This window comes from Chrysochloris asiatica, unplaced genomic scaffold (assembly GCF_000296735.1).
Source record: "Chrysochloris asiatica unplaced genomic scaffold, ChrAsi1.0 scaffold00346, whole genome shotgun sequence".
Taxonomy (NCBI): Eukaryota; Metazoa; Chordata; class Mammalia; order Afrosoricida; family Chrysochloridae; genus Chrysochloris; species Chrysochloris asiatica.
The window spans coordinates 438467-459988 of record NW_006408864.1 but is presented as its reverse complement, the minus strand read 5'-3'; the positions used below and the strand labels follow the sequence as shown (position 1 = coordinate 459988).

At 46.6% G+C, this 21522-nt stretch overlaps 1 protein-coding gene across 1 annotated transcript in view; it reads right to left on the bottom strand.

The window, feature by feature from the left end:
• FAM211A (family with sequence similarity 211, member A) overlaps positions 1-21522 on the bottom strand; it is a 68615-nt gene that overhangs the window by 3364 nt on the left and 43729 nt on the right. The window contains exon 2 of the mRNA XM_006875920.1: positions 19162-19290. Within this exon, the coding sequence (XP_006875982.1) occupies positions 19162-19290 (129 nt within the window). The remainder of the gene's footprint in view (positions 1-19161; positions 19291-21522) is intronic.

The window sequence follows — 21522 nt, the reverse complement described above, 5'->3', positions numbered from 1 at the left end:
CCTGTCTCCGCGAAGGAGCCTGCAATTATGCTGGGGGCCTGCTTCACTGGCCGAAGGTGGACGCCCATAGCAGAGAACTGCGGTTGCACAGGGACCTGCAGTGTTTATAGTTTTTGTGAATTAATGGCGAGTCCGGGTGTGGCGCTGTAAGATAAGCACTGGACCACAAAGTCGGTGGTTCAAACTCACCAGCCAGTCCTCGGAAACTCTATACAGGTACAGGGTCCCTATGAATCAGAACTGATTTGAAGGCACTTAATAGCAGTTGAAAGAAATGAGATTCAGTTGGGATTGCAGCTTTATTAAATCTGGCTAGAGCTGTGAGGGTTGGAAATGTAAAGGTAGATGTTTTGTAGCAAGGAGGGGAATGATTAACTTTGCAGTCTAGGAGCGGAGGTCTTTGGGACCATCATGGGAGAAGAGCGGAGAGTGGGACCCTACCCAGAGAAGTAGTGACACCAGAGATGGAGGCAGAGATGATGACGTGGAGAGATGAAGCAGCTGGGGACTTTAGACCCAGAGAGGGAGAGGGGCTGTGTGCTGATGACCGAGGGAGGTGAGGGGCTCAGGCTTGTAGGATATACCCTTTGGTTGGTTGATGATGCATAGAGGGGATTGTAACCATGGCAATGAAACAATATACAATAGGATGAATGTAAAACTAATGCTCTCCCATGTAAACTATTACATAATTCACAATGAAACATTAAAAAAAATAAAAAAAACAAACTGATAAATAAATCTGCTCTTGAAATAAAAAGATTGTCAATCAAGAAGAAATTTATAAATTAAAATATATGAAATAAACACTGAAAATACAAATGAAAGGAAATAATAGACAATTCAACAATAATAACTATAGACTTCAATCCCATAATTTCAAAAACAGTACAATTAGAAGATCAAACAAGAAACTGAAGACATGAATAACACTATAAACCAACTACACCAGCACTCTACCCAACAAAAGCAGAATACACTTCTCAAGTGCACATGGAATATTCTCCAGGATAGACCATACGCAAGACCATAAAACAAGTCACAGTGAATTTTAAGGGACTGAAATAAAATATTACAAAGCATGTGTTCTGACCACAAAGAAACGCAATTAATTATAAACAACAGAAAGAAATTTGAGAAGTTCAATAATACACTCCTAAGTAAACAATGGATCAAAAAAGAAATCACAAGGGAAATTAGAAACTACTTTGTGATGAATGAAAACAGAAACACAACATCCCCAAACTGACAGCTGTAAGGAAGGCAGTACTTGAAGGGTAATTTATAGCCCTGAATGGCTCCATTATTCAAAAAGCAGAAAGAGCTCAAATAAATGACCTGGCCTTCCACCTTAACAAACTAAAAAAAGAAAAGCAAACTAAACCCAGAGCAAGGAGATGGAAAGAATTCATAAATACTGGAGTGACAAAAATTAATACAGAATAGAAAAACACTAGAAAAAAAATTTAACAAATGCAAAAATAAGCTCTTTGTCAAAAACAATGGACAAACCCTCAGCTAGCCTAAGCAACAACGAAGATCAGAATTAGTAAGATCAGGATGAAAGATGGGACATTACTAGTGATCTAATAGAAATAAGAATTATACGGAACTCCCCCCTCTAGGACTGAAACTCAAAGGGAACACATGAGCAGGCTTGTAAACTTGCTGACGACCATGACCATGTTGGGCTACTGGTGAGTGGAAGAGGGGGAAAGGCAGCAATGAAGAAATGGGCTGAGTTCAACCACGTTCACAGACTCCTGCTGACCTGGAAAAGAGAGACAGTGCTGGCTGATTCAAAGTGTGGTGAGACCTGGGGACACCTAAGCCTATGAACAAGGACATAGCCACGGAGGGCTAGAGCTGAGAGTGAAGCATCCAGCTGACACGAAACAAGAGGAGACGCACAAGAACACCCAAAGTTGCAGACAGTACCCATTTGACCTAGCCTCGATGGCTTGAGAATCAGAACTTTCTAGAGGAAGATTAAAAAAAACAAAAACAAATTTTCATCAAGGAAACGAGGGTTAATTGCTAAATCTGATGAACCTGACCTAACTTATGGAGGTAGTAACTCTAAATACCAACAGAGAGGGAAGGAGTCTTCACATCAAGTATCAATGCTAGGGACGGGCAACTTAGACATTGGCTACCTAAAATGAGGGTGTGATAAAGGCACAAACTGACTGGCTTACAAGGTTTCAAGAGGGAGTTTAGTTTAAGAGTGTGTGGGGGAGGAGTCCCCACTGAATATCTTGTCTAGATGAGTCTGGTGAAAGGAGATGGGGTTAAGATTCTTATGATTCAATAGTGAGTAATCATTATCATGACTAACTGTGACTGTCACAACTGTAAAGGCAGAAGAAGTTTTGTAACAAAAATGGGGGAGTAGTTAATCTTACAGTCCAGAAACTGAGGACCCTAGGACCATCAAGGGAGAAGCACACAAGCAGAGTGAGGGACCCTATCCAGGGAAGAAGCTACACCAGAGATGGAGGCAGAGATGGGGACATGGAGAGACGGAGCAGCTGAGGACTCTAGATTCATGGGAAGAGAGGGACTAAGAGATGGCAGCCTGGAGACAGCCTTGCAGAATGTGCCCTTTGGTGGTGTAAATTATTATATATGTCTGAGTTTTTAGGAAAAAAAAAAAAAAGAGCTAAAGTGAATAGAGAGAAATACTGTTAACTGATGGTACATGGAAGGGATTGTAATCATTGTAATGAAACATGGTGCATGATTTGCTGAATATAAAACTGATGATCTGCCCTGTAATCTCTCACTCAATCCACAATAAAAACTTAAAACAAGAAGTGTTGTCTAGTGGGTTGTGACACATAGGGCTTCAGGGGAGTGGCTGGTGGATTTGAACCGCCAACTTTTTGGGTAGCAGTCCAGTGCTTATCCTATAGCGTCACACTAATGGCCACAAATTAAATTACTTAAACGAAATGGACAACTTCCTAGAAACACAGAAACTACCAAAACAGACTCAACAAGAAACAGAAAATTGGAATGGGTCATAAGCAAATAACTTCCCACAAAGAAAAACCTAGGACCAGATGGCTTTGCTGGTGAATTCTACCAAATGTTTAAAGAATAATTAACACCAATCCTTCACAAATTCTTCCAAAAATAGAAGAGGAGGGACCACATCCTAATTCATTCAATGAGGCCAATATTATCTTGATACCCAAACCAAAGGCATCACGAGAAAACACAACTACAGACAAGTATTACTTATGAATAGAGACACAAAAATTCCCAACAAAATACCATCGAATGAGTACAAACATACAGAAAGCTAAGCCAGTTGCTGCTGAGTCTGTATTGACTCACAGCGACCCCAGGGGAGCGGAGTAGAGCTTCATAGCGTTTTCAAGGTTGTGATCTTTCAGAAGAAGACCCCTCGGCCACTATTCCAAGGTGTCTTTGTGTGGGTGTGAAGTGGGTGGGTGGGCACTAGTGTGATGTATGATATATATATAAAGGATTATATACCATGACTAAAAAGGAGCCCTGGTGGTTCTGTAGAATAAGCACCGGACTGCTAAACTACAGGTCTGGTGCTCAAGCCCATCAGGAGAGAGATGAGACTTTCCATCAAGATTTACAATCTCCCAAACCCTATATGGGGTTGCTAGGAGTTGAGGGGTTTGGTTTTCGGTTTACCACGACGAGGTGGGATTTGTACTCTTGGAATGTAAGGCTACTTCATCATATGAAATCCAATAATATAATAATACATATTAATAGAATAAAAGCAAAAATGATCATCACAATCTATGCAGAAAACACATTGGAGAAAATTCAACTTCCTCTTATGATCAAAACAAAACCACCACTCTCCCCACCCACGTCGTCCAAACAAAACAAAAAAGAAAAAACACTCAATAAACTAGGAACAGAAGATAACTTTACCATGATAAAAGGCATATATGAAAAACCCATGAATAACATCATACTTAACATACAAGACAAAGCTTTCTTCCTAAAAACCAGACAAGGCTGACCATTTGTATTCAACATTGTACTGGATTCCAGCCAGAGCAATTAGGCAAGAAAAATAAAAGGAATCCAGATTGAAAAGGAGTAAGTCAAACGATGTCTATTTACATATGATGCTACCTTATGTTGTGTGCCGTGGAGTCAGTTCTGATTCATAGCGACCCTGCACAGGGTTTCCGAGGCTGTAAATCTTTACAGGAGCAGAAAGCCTCATCTTTCTCCTGCAGAACAGCTGGTAGTTTCGAACTGCTGACCTTGTAGTTTGCAGCCTGATTCGTAAGCACTACACTACCAAAGCTCCTTCTTTATATATATAGAAAGCCCTAAAGAATATACAAGGAGCTCTGGTAGCATAGTGGTTACGAATCAGGCTGTTAACCTCAAGGTCGGCAGTTTGAAACTACCAGCTGCTCCGCAGGAGAAAGATGAGGCCTTCTGCTCCTGTAAAGATGCGCAGCCTCGGAAACCCTACGCAGGGTCGCTATGAGTCAGAATCGTCTCCATAGTATTTAACAAAGAATACATACACAGAACTATTAGAACTAATAAATGAGTTCAACAAGGTTGCAGATGTAGGATCAATATACAAAAGTCATATTTATATCAGAAGCAATGAGCAAATTGAAGATGAAACTAAGAAATAATTTCATTTACAATAGCATTCAATACAATAACATGCTCAGATATAAAAGAATGAAATTTAAAACCTAAAAATAGACATTCCATGCTCATGGATTAGAAGACTGATTATTGTTAAGAAGGTAGTGCTCCCCACACTGATCTACAGATGGATCAAGATCAAATATATAGCTGCCTTTTTTTTACAGAAATGGACAAACAAATCTTAAAATTTACATGGATACAGCAATCTTGGAAAAAGAGTACCAAAAAGTTGAAAGCTTCACAAGTCCCAGTTTTGAAACTAAAAAGCTACCGTTATCAAGGCTGTAAGGCTGTGGTTATTTAAATGCTGTCAAATTAGTTCTGACTCACAGCTTCCCTGTACAGGGTTTCTGAGAAGCGGCTGGTGGGTTTGAACTGCCAACCTTGCAGTTTAAATCTACTTTGCAGTCCAGTGCTTATCCTACAGTGCCACACCTGGACTCAGCAGTTATCAAGACTGTAAGGTACGAGTATTTACAATTGTGTTGTTAGTCCTGTTGACCTTGACTCACACACAAGGGAAGGAAATGTTGCCCGGTTCCGTGCCATCCCCAGGCGTGTGCTGAGTATACCTGTGGATTGGATCATTGTGATCCATACAGTTTTCGTTGGCTGATTCTCAGAAGTAGCTCACCAGACCTTTCTTCCTGGATCCTCAGGTCTGGCAGCTCCGTTGAAACCTGTTCAGCATCACAGCAACCGGCAAGTCCCCCCAGACAGAGGGTGGGGGCTGTGCACGGGGTCCACTGGCCAGAAATCAGACCCAGGTTTCTTGTCTGGGGGCAACAGTTCTACCACTGACCCATCACTGAATTTCTTCAGCATTCATTTACCATATTAAGGGCTAGGGCTGCTGGGCTAGATAAAGATGTTTACACAGCAAAGTCCTGGGAAGGTGGGAAGCGGAAACTAAAGGTAAATCACTTTCTCTGAAAGATTGGGAGAGGAAGGCAGTGAGAAAGGAGAGACATGGTCACACTGGGACACCCCCGGGCTGGGTGCCCAGGAGACAACCCTGTCCTGCAGACAGTGGAGTTACCAGGCAGGAGGCGCCTAGTCAGCACCAGCAGGGCTGACAGGGAGCCTGGGGGAAGCAGCAGAGAGGGGCTGGGGTGCAGGAGGGAGTGAGGCTGGTGCCAGGGAAGCCTGGAGCCCAGACCCAGCAAGTGCCAGCAAGGCCTGGGCCCACCATGTACCCTTGTAAAGCCACAGAGTCATGTGAGCTTCCAACCATCTTACAGCCAACCGGGCTGATGAGGAGGAATTTGGAAAAACAAGAAACCAGAGCAGTGATCCTAAAGAGTTAAACCTATAGTGGCTACTCATAGTATGGACCATGCAGGCTTCAAAACTGAAATTAGTTGAATCTTTTTTGTCCTCCTTTCCCTTCTCCCACCTCCAAGCATCACCCAGTGGGCAAGGACTTGTGAGGAAGACACTATCATTTTATGAAAAAATATTTTTTTTAAATCCCATTTTCTCTGTGCACTTGAATGTCATCTGTTCAATTACACAGGGCTATTGGACCTCTCCATTCTCCCAGCAGTTTTCTGACCCTTCCTCTAGGAGCTCCTTGGCTCTCACAAGTCAGACATGGTCACCGTGGTCATCCCTGCCTCTGTTCTGGCACGCACCATGATGTCTTCTCTCCCAGCTGACTGTCAGCTTCCTGGGCCAGATTCTTGTCCCAGCATCCCTGCCCCACCCCATGTGTCCTGTGTACATACAGCAGACACTTGGTGAGAGTCTGGTGGGTGAAGTTTCGTTTTCATAAACATTCTGTCAGTTCCTGGCTTTTTTCTCCCTCCTTCCCCAGTCCCTATCACACACACACACACACACACACACACCCTTTTTTAAGCAACCCTCTTGTTCATTTCTCCAGCCAATTTTCTTTCCCCTCTCATCTAATTCTTTTCCTCCGTCTTGAAATTGGACAGTGGACTGGGTGCCCACTAAGACAGTCAGTCTTCCATTAGTCTAGGAAGAACCTGTTCAGGCAGTGGCAAGGGCCTGGGCTGCTGGAAAGCAAAAGGCGGAGACTCTCAGATGGAAGAGTCAGAGTCCCCAAGAAGGGGGCTGATGGCTGCCCACAGAAGGAAATCTGAGGGGGGCACAGGAAGCCAAGCAATAGAATCCCTTTAGGCAAGCCCTGTGGTCTCTACATACATATCTCCAAGCCTCACTGCTCCCTACCGCTGCTTGAGAAATCGGTCAGCTGCCTGCTATCCAGCAGATGTGTTGATAAACCCCTTCCAGTTCTGACACCGATTACTGGACTTAGCCAAGTCATTATGGGTGCATGTAGTTGGAATATGGTGCCAAGGCCAGGGGCATGGGGTGCGTGGGCTCCGAGGGAGGATGGGGTTGGGTTTGTAGGTATGATAGGAGAGTTAAAAGAACAGATTTTGCATTTTAGGACCACCCGCTTCCCCCTACTCTTAGGAGGCTGAGGGTGACTCAGGGCCAGGCCCAGAGCAGGCCCAGATAGGTGTGGTGTGAGTCTAATATCCCCTTATATTGGGACTAGGCCTGTGAGTAGGCCTCAGTTGTCAGTGCACAAATAGAGATGGTGTGTGTAGTGGGGATAAGAAGGGGGGCCTAGGCTTGGACCTGGGTGGGAGGCTTCCCAGGGAAAGGCAAGATGGGGGAATGGCCACACCACTCTCTCTGGCCAGTGGATGCAACTGTATTTATGGGACTGGGGCTCAGGACAGGTTGGGGTTGGACACAGATCTCTGCCTCTGATTACACCCCAAGAACGCGCCCAGAAGCCTGGGAACAGCAGCAAAATCAAAGAGGCAAACAGAAGACAGGGGAGACAGAGAGAAACAGGTGTAAGCAGAGGGATGGACGTCCACAAGGATCTGATACCCCGAGGCCGGCCAGCATAGACTCAGGGAGGGACCAGGGAGTGGTGGGAACAACAGCGAAGGTAGGACTAGAGCAGGTTCATCCAGGCTGTACAACAGGTGACCTGAAGCCCGTCCCACCCCAGCAGTAGGTGAGCATCTGAGGCCAGGGACGTGCAGTGGAGGTGGTGGTGGGATTGCGCTGGTCTAGTCCTAGTGTGGCGCTGTAGGATAAGCACTCGACCTCAAGGTCCGCGGTTCAAACCCACCAGTTGCTCTTTGGAAATCCTATATAGGACCACTATGAGTCTGAATAAGGAGCTCTGGCAGCGTAGTGGTTACGAATCGGGCTGCGAACTGCAAGGTCAGCATTTCGAAACTATCAGCTGTTCTGCAGGACAAAGATTGAGGCTTTCTGTTCCAGTAAAGATTTACAGCCTCGGAAACCCTGTACAGGGCCACTATGAGTCGGAACCGACTCCACAGCATATAACAACAACATGAGTCTGAATCAACTCCAGGGCACTTAACAAATCTCTTTAAAGACAAAGACCAGTGGGTGGGACTTGGGGCGGAAATGAAAGCCAGCAACATGAAGGCAAGCTAAAGACGACCCCAGAGAACCTTATTCTCTGCGCAGTCTTGGAGGGACCCTGCCTGGTCTGCCTCCTCTGGACTGGGCTTCCAGCCCAGCATCACTCCTTAGCAACCCCAGATTCCCAGGGCTCTTGCTCCACAACAGAACGGATGTCATTTTCTGGCTCCGCCTCCAACCACTTTCCAGTTCTCCAAATCTCTCCCTCCAACCTCGAGGTTAGGCAGCTGAGTCTTATAGGAAGAGAACAAAGAGAAAAAGAAGCGACTTAAAAAAAAAAATTTTTTTTAAGCCCCTGCAGTGCAGCGTCATCGCCTCAAGGGGGCAGCCATGCACAGGACGAGGCACCATATGCACCTGGCTCTGTGCAGACTGGTGGACTCACAATGGGCCTCAGTTTCCTAATCAGAAATCATAAATATGGACATCTTGTAGAGGTGAATTGAGCCTAAAAGTATTTATACACATAAGCGAGGGTTCCTGTCCACTTGTTTGGATTAAATAAATCATAGTTAACATTTCTTGTCAATCCCTGAGTGATGCAAATGATCCTTCACTCAGTTAGTTACCAAAACATTGGTGGTTAAGTCCACCCAGAGGTACCTTGGAAAGGCTGGTGATCTACTGAAAAATCAACCATTGAAAATCCTGTGGGGTTGTCAGACAAAATATTTCTAGAGCAACTACTACATAGGAGACATCTTCCCCATGCACTGTGTTAACTTCACTGAACTCTCACAATCTCCTTGTTGTTGTTAAGTGCCATCGAGTCGGTTCCGACCCATAGCGACCCTGTACAGGGTTTCCGAGGGTGTAAATCTTTACGGGAGTAGAAAGCCTCATCTTTCTCCCGCGGAGCGGCTGGTAGTTTCGAACAGCTGACCTTAAGGTTCGCAGCCCGATTCGTAACCACTACGCTACCAGAGCTCCTTAGGAACCAGGTATTCTGGGAGGGGGCACAACTTGCATGAACCAGGATCCAAAGCTAATCAGTTGGAAGCCGGCTCCTATGCTGAGAGGCTGCTGGTCCACCTCCACACTGCTCTCCCCGCTCTACCCTTTTGTGATAAATTTTGTTTTTTTGCTTCTTCTTGTTAAGTGCTGTTGAGTCGGTTCCGACCCATAGCAACCCTGTATAGGGTTTCTGAAGAGTGGCTGATGAGCTTGAACTGCCAACCTTGAGGTTCAAACCAGCTTTGCTGTCCAGCGCATTAGCACACAGTGCCACACCAGGACGCCATTTTTTACTTAGGTTAGTTCAGACTGAGACACACCACAGGCTCCTTGGGGGGGGTTGGACCTACCAAGGCAACTGGGGGGGCGGGGGCCCCTTTTTCTCATGACTTGGGAAAGAGTAGTCTACGCAGAGGGAAGTGGGGTGCTGAGATTATGGAGAAGCTCGGTTGTCTTCAGACCCTACAACACAGCTCAAGGTGTGGATGACAAGACTCTTCTTGCTCGAGCTAGCCTGAGTGGGTTTCTGCTCCTTGCAACAGAGTTCTACCCCATCCAGCAAGGTCAACAGAAGTGTGTGGAGGCAGTTCTCTGCAACTCTTAGATAAAGAGAGGGGCACAGGTAGGACCTGCCCTGAAGCTCTGTGACTTTGTTGTTTACAGGACCTCTCAATGAGCTGCCCCTAGAAGTGCTCAAGGCCCCTCCAGGCAGGGTGATAGTGCCCACAGCTCATCTGCCCACCCACAGGCACCCTTGCATACTGCCCCAGGACCCCTCCATGATCTATGCTCAGGCGAGGGGGTGTGTGTCGCTCTTCCATCCATGTACCCAATACCGACTGCCCAGTCTACCAAGTACTGGACACTGTTCCAGATATTAGGCATATGTCCTGGGTTTATCTCTGCCCTCCACCCCACCCACTCTGTCCTCTGTGTTTAGGATGCTGTTCTCCAGTTGGGTTTAGCTAATGGGAGCAATTGGAAAGATGACTGGGGGCGTGTGCAGGATGGAGGTATTTATTTTTCTCACATTCCCTCCCTGCTTTAGCATGTGTGGTAGCTAGTCTTCAAGTTGGCCCCCAGTAACCCTTGCTTCCTGGTATTTATGTCCAGTGTAGCCTGTTCCCATCATGGTTAATCGGTGTGGTCAATAGACTATGGCTGAAGTGATGGTATGTAACTTCTAACACTAGTCCCTAAAAGGCACAGGGACTTTTTTCTTGCTCTCTGTTAGATCACTTGCTCTGGGATAATAAGCCAGCTGCCATGGTGTGAGGATACTCAGGTAGCCCTAAAGAAAGGACCTTGTGGCAAGGAACTGAGGTCCCCCGCCAACAGCCAGTAGAGGCACTGAAGCCTCCCAGCCAACAACTATGTGTGGTACCATCTTAGACAAAGATCCCCTACTAGATTCCCTACCCGCTGTCAAGCTTTAAGGTCCCTGCTGTTCTGGCCAGTGTCTTGATTTCATCCTCATGTGAGATCCTATACTACAACAACCTGAATTCCTAACTCATATAGTCTACGTCGCAATAAATCTTTGTTGTTTTAAGCCACTAAGTTTTGGTGTAATTTGTAGCGCACTGATAGATGATACAACACAGTCTGCAAAAGGCACTTTTCACCAGGCTCCAGGGTTGCCTCCCCTCCCCACCACGAGTCAGTGGGCGTCTCAACAGCTCCTGTAGGCTCCCTTTATCCTGCCCAAAAGTCTGGGAACAGTCCTTCATAAGTCTCTTACAAATTCACAACAGAATGTGCTGCCTGCCCTGGCTGGTGCAGGAGGTAACAGGGAACCAGACCAGACAGCATCTGTCACCCCTTGGGTGTTCACAGTCTACTGGGGAAAACTGACAATAAATCTGCAAATAAGTCAGTAAGCGAGATGATTTCAGAGAACAGGAAGTGGGATGAAGAAATCAATAGGGTGCAATACGGAGAAACATGAGGAGAACGATGTTAGACAGCTTGCCGAAGGGCTCTGAGAGATGAGAGGTCCGCTGAGTCTCGGTGGGGGGAAAAAGGGAAATCCTAGAGAAGATATGTGCAGAGAGGACTCGGAAGAAGCAGCCAAATCCCTATGATGGGAGAGGCTCTGGATGGTCCAGGAGCCCAGTGAGCAGGGAAGGGCAGTGGGAGCTGCGACCAGAGACTGTGGGCAGCTGCTCAGGGCCTCAGGGAGGTTACTATCAGAAGTTTGCATTTAATGACAGTAGATGCCACTGAAACATTTCAGGCAGGGTCAGCGGTGGTTCAAGCTCACCAGCTGCTCCTCAGAAACCGGACACATTGTCGTTATGGGTTAGAACCAACTGGACAGTACTTAACAACAACAATATGTTGTTAAGTACAGTGGAGTCGGTTCCAACTCATAGCGACCCTGTGCAGGGTTTCTGAGGCTGTAAACCTTTACGGGAGCAGAAAGCCTCATCTTTCTCCCGCGGAACAGCTGGTAGTTTTGAACTGCTGACCTTGAGGTTCACAGCCCGATTCATAACCACTATGCTACATACAGAGGATCTAATCTGCCTCCAGAAAGAGCTCTCTGGCTGCCCCACAGATCACGTAAGGTAGGGAGGCAGGAGTGGAAGGAATGAGTCCAACTGGAGAGGGCAGCTGTGGTCTAGACCAGGCGGTGGCAATGGAGAAGGAGATATACGGAGGCATGGATGTCAGTGTGCTGATTGTAATGGACAATGCTGGTACTCTGCCCAAAACCCCCTCGGTTCTTTTTAAACCAGGTTTGTACTTTTCCTACTTCTTCATTGTGTTTTTGCCTCCAACAGCCAGCATCTGTGAGGCTTCTTCAAGACTCCCCTCAGGCTGACTTTCGGTAAGCTACCGGATCAGGCAGACAACCCTGCAGGAACCCTCTACAACAAAGACACAGAGACCTAGATGAAAACCGTGGCACCCTGGACTCCAGAGAAGTGGATTGAGGACTTGTTGGGAAAAGAAGCTGAGCACGGACAGCCAGGGAGGGAGACTGACTGACTGGTGAACGGGCGGCCAGACGTGGCATAACCATCTTGAACCTCTGTGAATAGCTTTGGCAACAGAAGGTGGCCGGGCAGAGCAGAGGCAAACAGGAGGCAGGCATGATTCCTTTTTCTCCCTTACTCCCCTGGTGACCAGAGATGAGGCCAGCTCCCACCCTCACCCATCCCCAGCTCAGACCCTGCTCTCTGGGAGTTCGGAGTTACATGGTTGGGAGCCACAGAGTGTGAGGTGGGGGCCAGCTGCTCATTTTGGTGCCTGGATTTAGGCGGGCTCAGCTCCAGACCTATAAAACCCACAGAGCCACCAGACCAACATTTAACCAGTTGCCTTGTTGTCCTAACGGACACTGAAACCAGCTCCATCGAGGACCTCCACGAACTACTTCCGGGTTGAGTGCCCTGACCAATAGGAAGTCCATCTAGGGCCAGGAACTCTGCTGTCACATCCCTTCCACACTCATCTCGGGGCCTACTGGGCTGACAGGAGCCCCTCAGAGTTTTGTCCTCTCAGGCCCAACAGCTGTACTGTTTTTGTTTTGGGGTTTGTTTTATTCCTTTTGTTATTTCATTGTTTTTGTGTGTTTATTCTTTCTCCTCCTCCTCCTGCTGTTTCCATTCCTTGAATTTTATACTTTCTAGTTCTGTTTTTTTTTCTCCCTCTTTTCCTCTGGGTCTCATTTTTCTGCTTCTTCCTCACGCCCCCCTCCCCTTTTGCCTCTCCTTATTTACTATTCTCTACTGTCTCTTTTCATCTTCCCTCTCACTGGTTTTTCTAAGTGGCTCTTTGGAAAAAAATGTCTTCCTTTTATTTCCTCTTATTTTTCTCTTTCATAGCTGCACTTCCCTGACTCTCTTTTGTTTTTAGTTACTACAGTCTCTTTTTCTGGTTGCTGCCTGTTTTTATTTCTTTTTCCTCTTTTTATTGTTGGTTTTTTATTTGTTTATTCTTATGTGTGTGTAGCAGAGGGGTTTTCTCTTTTCCACCTGACAGTAGACAACAACCATGCCCACACAGCCCAACCACAATTGTACCCTCTGCTGCTTCACCCACAGGGTGAGGGTCAATACCAGTTCCTATACCACTTCATTAACAACAGACAGCAGCCAACACCACCAAACCCACCCTAAACTGAGGTGCATGAATGACAAACGAGAACAGAGTACACACTTCTATCCTCTAACTACATCCACAGAACACAGTTGGTGAGAGCGTAAGAACACATCAACAGATAATCACCAATTAAATACAAATATGACACTAAAGTGCCCCAGAGACAACAGGTAATTTTAATTCACACAAAATAACAAGAAAGAATGGCTCAAACAAATGACCAAGATGCAGAGACAGAAAATGTTTCTGAGGAAGAAAACTGAAAAAGAAATTCAAAACAATGATACTGAGGTACCTTCAAAGGATTGACAAAAAGACCAAAGAAAGCAAGAACATGGAAAATAATTTAGAATAAATAATTTAGAAGATTTCACAGCAAGAACATACAGATAAAATAAATACAAATTTGAAACAATACAAAGCCTGCAATTAGAAATCAAGAAGATTGATATTAAGTTCTCAGAAACAGACAATATGTTGATAGGGCAAAGGAGTAGATCTGAAGCAATGGAAGCCTGGATTAGTGAACTTGAAGAGAAATCTCTCAATACTAGTATGCTAGAAGAAGAATCAGAAAAAAGCAAACAAACAAACAAAAAAGCCTAAGAGTTATGTGGGCCACCATGAAGAGGAATAATTTATGAATAACTGAATTCCAGAACAGGAAGACACAATAAAAAGTACAGAGAAAATTGTTTAAGGGTTGTTGGAAAAAAACTTCCCTAACATCACAGATGTGGCGCTGTGGGCTAATGCGTCAGACTGCAAAGTCATTTGAACTGCCAGGTCGGTGGTTCAAGCTCATTAACTGCTTCTTGAAAACCCTATATAGGGTCGATATGGGTTGGAATAGACTTGACGGCACTTAACAACAACAACAACATCATGAAAGATAAGAATACAAGACGCTGGACAAACCCCAAATAGGATAGAATCACAAAGAAAATCACAAAGACATATCATAATCAAATTTTCCAAAACCAAACACATGGAAAGAATTCAGAGAGCAGCTCAGATAAAAATGAAATTATCTACAAAGAAGACCCAAGTTTAAATTCCAGCCAAGCCATCCCATGTGCAGCCTCCACCCATCTGTCATTGGCGGTGAAGTCCTGGCATGGTGCTGTGGGTTAATGCGCTGGACTGCAAAGTCGGTTTGAACCGCATTGTTGGCGGTTTAAGCTCATCAGCTGCTCATTGGAAACCCTATACAGGGTCAGAACTGACTTGATGACATTTAACAACAACAACGATGCTGAATTGGTTTCAGCAGAGCTTCCAGACTGAGATGAACTAGGAAGAAAGGCCTGGAGAACTGCCTCACTGGTGAAAACCAGCCAGTGAGAACCCTGTGGCCCTGCAACCACCCATGAGTCCCGGGGCTGACTGAATAGCAGGTTGTTGTTGTTGTTGTTAAGTACCGTGGAGTCACTTCCGACTCATAGCAACCCTGTACAGCGTTTCCGAGGCTGTAGATCTTTATGGGAGCAGAAAGCCTCATCTTTCTCCTGCGGAACAGCTGGTAGTTTCGAACTGCCGACCTTGAGGTTAGCAGCCTAACTCATAACCACTACGCTACCAGAGCTCCTTGAATAGCAGGTAACAATTGGCAAAAATCCCAAACTCACTGACTCATAGGGTTTCCAAGGCGGTGAGCCTTTAATGGGAGCAGAAAGCCTACCTAGCCAGTGGGTTTGAATAGCTGACCACCATGCAGTTAGCAGTTCAGTGCTTATCTTACAGGACCATATGGACTCAAATATAACAACAATTATGCAGATGGTACATGATCATTGTTTTGTTGTGCATATAAGTTACTCACATGAATCAGAAATAATTCAACAGTACCTACCACCACCACCAACAACAAAGGCAGTTCATAAGCACAGGCAATGCAGGAGTGTGAAGGCCCAGCTCCCCTGCCACAGGCGGCAACAACCCAGGGACCTAATTTACACTTCAGAGTCCCCCCCAGAGATCACACTGAAGGTGCCTTCCCTCCCCAGACTGCTGGAGGTCATACGGGACTTTAACTGCCCTCCTCCCTGACCAGCTGTCACCTGAGGGCACGTTCTTAATAAATCGCTTTGTACACAAATCTTCATGTTTTTCGGGAAGCTGACCTTAGACATGAGGGATGAGATTTGAGGAGGGCGTGTTGTTGTTGTTTGTTGTTAAGTGCCGAGTGAGTTCCAAACATGGTAACTCTGTAACTCTGTACACAGTTTCCAAGGAGTGGCTGGTTGGTGGGGGTGAGAGGCTTTGTTTGAACATTTATTGAAAAATGGTGTGGCGCTGTAGGCAAAGCACTGGACTGCTAACCACAACGCCAGCAGTTCAAACCCACCAGTTGCTCTAGAAAACCCTACACAGGGTTGTTATGAGTCGGAACTGACTCAATGGCACTTCACAACAACCACAATAGTGGAACAAGTTTTGGTGGGGGGAGGGGAACGAGTTTCAGTACTTTCTGAGTATAAAGTGACTGGGAAGCCCCAGTAGGAATGCCAAGGAACGGGATGACTATGGGCTGCCGAATCAGATGTGGCTGGTCCTGTCCCGTTCTGGCTTGCTGTGTGACTGGTGTGGTCGGTCACCCTCTCTGGGTGGTAGTTTCTCGTTGGTTAGGTGTCCCATGGTCTCTCAGGACTCTGTTGCCCTCTGCCCGCAGGATAGACAGAAGATTCCTCCTTAGGAACCACAGCAGGGCTCCCACCTCAGCAAGACGAGTGCTGCTGTGTGTATGTGGGGGGAGCGCAGGTAGGCCTCCCCCCATACTCAGCTCGGGGGGCCTTGCTCTGGGGAGAAAGTACTCGATCAAGAAGCTGTCCTGGCAAGCCGACCAACCTGGAGTGGCTAGAACAGAAGAGACTTCTTGAAAGAAAGACCTACAGGAAAAATATAAAACAACATAGGCAGACCGACTGTTACTACGAGAACAAGCAACATGCTTGCCCAGGAAACATCAAGGCAAGTGGTCGGGTCCCCTCAGTGCAAAACTCCTTCCAAGACTAAGACTCAATGGGAATACACGCTGTGATTGGTGACCACGCTCGACACGGGTAAGGGGAAGTGAGGGTAAAACAGCAATGAAGCGGTGAGCTAAGCCCTACAACGTTCAATGGTCAATAGACTTCTGTGAACCCGGGTGAAGACCTGGTTGGCCAGCAGTGTGGCAAGACCTGGGGACTCTTGGTCCCAGAGTCAGTGACATAGCCACAGAGGACTAGAGTGGAGAGTGAAACGTCCAGCTGATAAGAAGAGAGGGCATATGCATAAGAACACCCACATTTGCAGATAATACCCACTTGTCCTGGCTTCAGCGACTGGATGATCAGAGCGCAACCAGAAGTAAAAAGAAGAGAAAAAAAAAAAAGTATTCTCATACAATTTGATGAACTTGACCTACACCTATGGAAGCAGTAGCTCAAAAGAGAGTACAAGTCCTTACATTTCCACCCCCTCCACACAGAGTAGACAGGGATGTGCAACTTGGACATTGGCTACCCAAAATGGGGGGTGGGGGGCTACAAAGGCAAGAAGTGAATGGCTTACAAGCTTTTAAGAGGGAACCTAGACCCAGAGGGCCTGGAGGAAGGTAGAATCTCCAGTGAGTAGTATTCAATCTGACTAGGCGGGGCTGATGCAATGAAATGCAGACGATCTCTTGTGATACAATAATGAATAATTGTTATCAGGACTGATTGTGAGGGTTGGAAATGTAAAGGTGGACATTTTATAGCAAGGAGGGGAGTGATTAACTTTTCAGTCTAGGAGCAGAGGTCCCTAGGACCATCAAGGGAGAAGAGCAGAGAGCAGGACCCTACCCAGAGAAGCAGTGGTGCCTGAAATGGAGCCGGAGATGATGATGTGGAGCAATGGAGCAGCTGGAGACTTTAGATCAAGAGAGGGAGAGCGACTGTGTGCTGAAGACCTGGGGGGCACGGGGGAAGGACTTCATGGAGGGGATTGTAACCATGGCAATGAGACAATATATGATAGAATGAATGTAAAACTAATGTTCTCCCATGTAAACTATCACATAATTCACAATAAAACATTTAAGAAAAAAAAAGAAGCTGTCCTGGAGGCACCATTCTCTCTCTCCCACTGAGTGAGGGATGGTGGTTGGCAGCACCTGGGGTGAAGATGGGCTCTAACTATGTTGCCTTCCCGCCTCCAGGAATTCTCTCCTCATCTTCTAATCCCCACCTGGACTGAAGGGAAGCCTTTTGGTGCCAAGGCCCCAGGGTACACCTCCCACAGAGCTGCGAGGGTGGGAGTGGGGTGGGGGTGGAAGCCTGTCTCCTGGGTCTGATGGGAGCAGTCCTCATGCCCTGGGCTGCTGTTCTCTGGCACGCCACCCCTCCCACCTGTAGGCAATTAGGCTCCTGCCTAGAAAGGCCGATGTGGCCACTGCAAGGCCCACCCGTGCACTCAGCGTGTTTCCCACTGAGCAGGGCACAGTGTGGATGAGCAGTAAGTGGGTGCTTAGCTCCGGGCTCTAGCTCCTCTTCTCCAGGCCTTTGAGTTAGATCCCAGTCCACCAACTGCTGCTTCTGACCCTCCTGCATGAGTGCTTGAGCCCAGCAGCCGTGCTGTCTGTTGCACCCCGCCACACCGAGCAGAGATAGACGTGCCACCAGCCTACCCGCCCCTGCCCACCCAGTCCCTAGCCCTCATGGCTGACACCCCCTAGGTAATGACCCCAGGAAGCTCCTGGAGCCAGAGAGGCCCCAGGACAAACCCACAAATAGGGGTTGTCTAAGATTCCAATTCTCTAAGTGACCAAGTTCAAGGCTGTGCCCAGGCCAAGTGGTAAGGATAGGCTGGGGGGACTACCACCTCACTCTGGATCTTACTCTAAATGGGGTGCTACCTTCCTGCACCCCAGTACTTGGCTTCTTCCCCCTAGACAGAGGGACTGGGGGGAGCAGCTCTGATGCTCCCTTCCTGGCCAGGGTCCTGCCGCACAGCCCTGGCAAAGCCAGCCTGTCACCCAGCAAAGCCCAAGAACCAGCAGGAAGGGGCTGAGCCACACTGGGGAGACGGGGGCTCCCTTGGCCACTCCTTGAGCACCTGCCCTCCAGGGGGAAATGAACACCCTGTTTCCCAGTGCACAGCTTGTGTATGTAAGTACCTTGGGTCTCTACTTGCTCTCTAGGCCTGGGGTCCCAAGCCCACCCTATAGTGCCAGGCCAGAAATGGGAAGCAGGTGGATGGGTGTAAACTGACACTCATCCTTAGAGATGGAGACCACAGGGAATGGTGGGGACCAAGGCAAACTGGGAGTTCCTTCTGTCCTTATGTGATTCCTCAGACAAAGAAGGAAGAGGTATACTCAGTCCCACACCACAGCTCTTAGCACAGTGGGCAGAGAGAGGGCTGTACCCTAACTATCTCCTTCCACCCCCATTTACGGACCTCGGTGAGTTCACACTTTTGTACAACTCTGTCTGGTGGCCTTGGCTCTAGATTACATGGGTGGCCACTTTAACCCTTCATGTTATTGGAGCTTCCAAGTCTTCAAGCTGAACACTGAAATGATGCCAAAAAAAGAATCCTCATTTTTACACACTGGAAGTGAACTCAGATTTCACAGCCCCTATGGAAGGAGCCCTGGTGGCACAGCCTTGCAGCACTTGGCAGTTCACTGAAAGGTTTGAACCCACCAGCCACTCTGTAAGAGAACGATATGGCAGTGCTCCCAAAAACTTCAGCCTTGGGGGTGGTTCTATTCTGTCTTATAGGGTCCCTAAGTGTTGGAATCGGCTTGATGGCAGTGGTTTTTTTTTTTTTTTTGAGGGAGGGCAGGCAATTTGCTGATATTATTTATGGCTGCACAGGAGGCAGGCTTGTCCCGTCAGCCTGCTGGCAACTAACCCCCCTACCCCCAGCACTGAGCCACTGTGCCTAGAAGGGCACCCACCTCACACCCACGGGGACCTGGCTGGCCCAGACCAGTGGCCACCCTACCGGCTTGGGGCAGTGGATGTAGCGCGCCAGGCTGATGATGAGGTCATGTGTGATGGGGTCCACCAGGTTCCGGAAGCTGGCGTAGCGATACAGCACATCATCCAGCGAGGTTGACTCCATGCCTAAGTCCTGCAAGAGCAAAGGCCAGGAGGTAAGTGCTGGAGGCTCCCCCGGCCCTGGAGCCCTCACCCAACACCCTCTGCACAGTCCCAACCGGGGGAGGTGGGTCAGCCTCCCCGAGCTACGGCCGTAAAAATAACCACAGCAGAAAAAGGCACAAAGAAGCTTCCCTAAATTACCCTGTCACCCAGGAAAGGCAACTCAGCTTTATCACCTGTTTCTAAGGAAGAAGAAGAGCTGGCATCTGGAGGCTCTACTGAGATGGGCTTACAGGTTTGTGGACACCTCCCAACAGAACCTCCAACCATCTGTGACGCTGAGACAAAGGATGAGGCCTTGGAATGAGTGGCTGCTTGGGGCAAAATTTGGAAACAGGGTACAGAGCAAAATTCCCCCTGCGTGTGTGGCAGCGTAATTTATGGATGCTTCTTTGTGCTTTCTGGTTATTTTTACTGCTCCTTTGTAGACGATGACCCAACTTGACTAGCCCTTTGTCTTGGGGGTTACTGAATTGTGGGCTTGAAAGGAAAAGTTGTCAGGTACCCAGAAGAAACTCCTCATCTATGTCCTGAATCACACTGAGGATTTTCTTTTCTATTCCAGTCTTGAGGTTTTTTATTAAGAAAAGGGGTTGGTCTTTGCAAAACAGGTTTTCGGTTTCCATAGGAGAAGATCATTTGGCCCTTTTCCTTTGTTCTATTGATGTGGTATCTTATGTTGATTGGTTTTCTAATGTCAAAGGATTCCAGGATTCCTGGGATAAATTTCACTTGGGCACAGTGTATGACTCTTTTTATATGCTATGGAATTCTGTTTTTGCTAGTATTTTGTTGAGAATTTTTGCATCTATATTTATTTATGAGGGATTATATGAAGAAGAATGTGGCTTCAGGATTGGAGGAAGACTTGTTGACAACCTGCAACATGCATATGATACAACCTTGTTTGCTGACAGTAAAGAGGACTTAAAATACTTACTGATGAAGATCAAAGACCACAGCCTTCACTATGGCTTGTACCTCAACGTAAAGAAAACAAAACCCTGCACCACTGGACCAATAAGTAGCATCATGACAAATGGAGAATAGATTGAAGCTGTCAAGGACTTCATTTTGTTTGGATCCACTATCAACACTCATGGGAGCAGCAGTCAAGAAACTAAATGATGTATTGCATTTGGTCAATCTGCTGCACATGACCTCTTTAAAGTGTTCAAGAACACAAATGTTAGTTTGAAAACTAAGGTGTGCCTGACCCCAGCCATGGTTTTTCTAATATCTTCATATGCATGTGAAAGTTGCACAATGAATAAGGAAGACTGTAGAAGAATTGATGAATTTGAGTTATGGAGTTTTAGAAGAATACTGGAACCACTATGGACAGCCAGAAGAACATATGAATCTGTGTTGGAAGAAGTACATACAGCCAGAATGCTCTTTAGAAGCCCGCATGATGAGACTTCATCTCTCTCATACGTTGTACATATTATAAGGAGGGACTGTTTCCTGGCAAAGTGGAGGGTCAGTGAAAAAGAGGAAGACCCCCAACTAGATGGACTGGTACAGTGGCAGCAGCAATGGATTCAAGCTTAACAACAATCGTGAGGATGGCACAGGATGGCAGTGTTTCATTCGTTTGTCAGTAAGGTCACTTTGAGTGGGAACTGACTTGATGGCACATAACAATATTCCTGAGGGATGATGGCCTGTCATTTTCTTTTCTTGTGATGTTTGTTTGATTTTGGTATCAGAGTTATGCTTGCTTCGTATGGGTCTGAAATGCTGACCTTGTAGTTTGCAGCCCAACTCTTAACTCATCAAGGCTCCTTTAGGATGGATTAGGGACACTCCTTCCTTCTCTATCTTTTTAAAAAGTTTAAATAGTAGTGGTGGTGTGCTGTGGAGTTGGTTCTGATTCATGGCAAACTTGTTTTGGGGTTTCTGAGGCTGTAAATCTTTACAGGAGCAGAAAGTGTCACCTTTCTACCACTGAGCAGCTGGTAGGTTCAAACTGTTGACCTAGTAGTTGGCAGCCCAATTTGTAATCTAGTACACGACCAGAGACTCCAAAGTGACAAGCCATATTTGACTGTTCTACCCTATCTCTAGATATAATCTTGGAGATGCAGAACATTGCTGTAGTGACTATATTCATTCATTTCATATAATGAAAATGCCCATTTTCATTATAAATAGTTGAAAGAGACACTTTATAAAATTTCATGGCCTTTTTTTTTTTTTT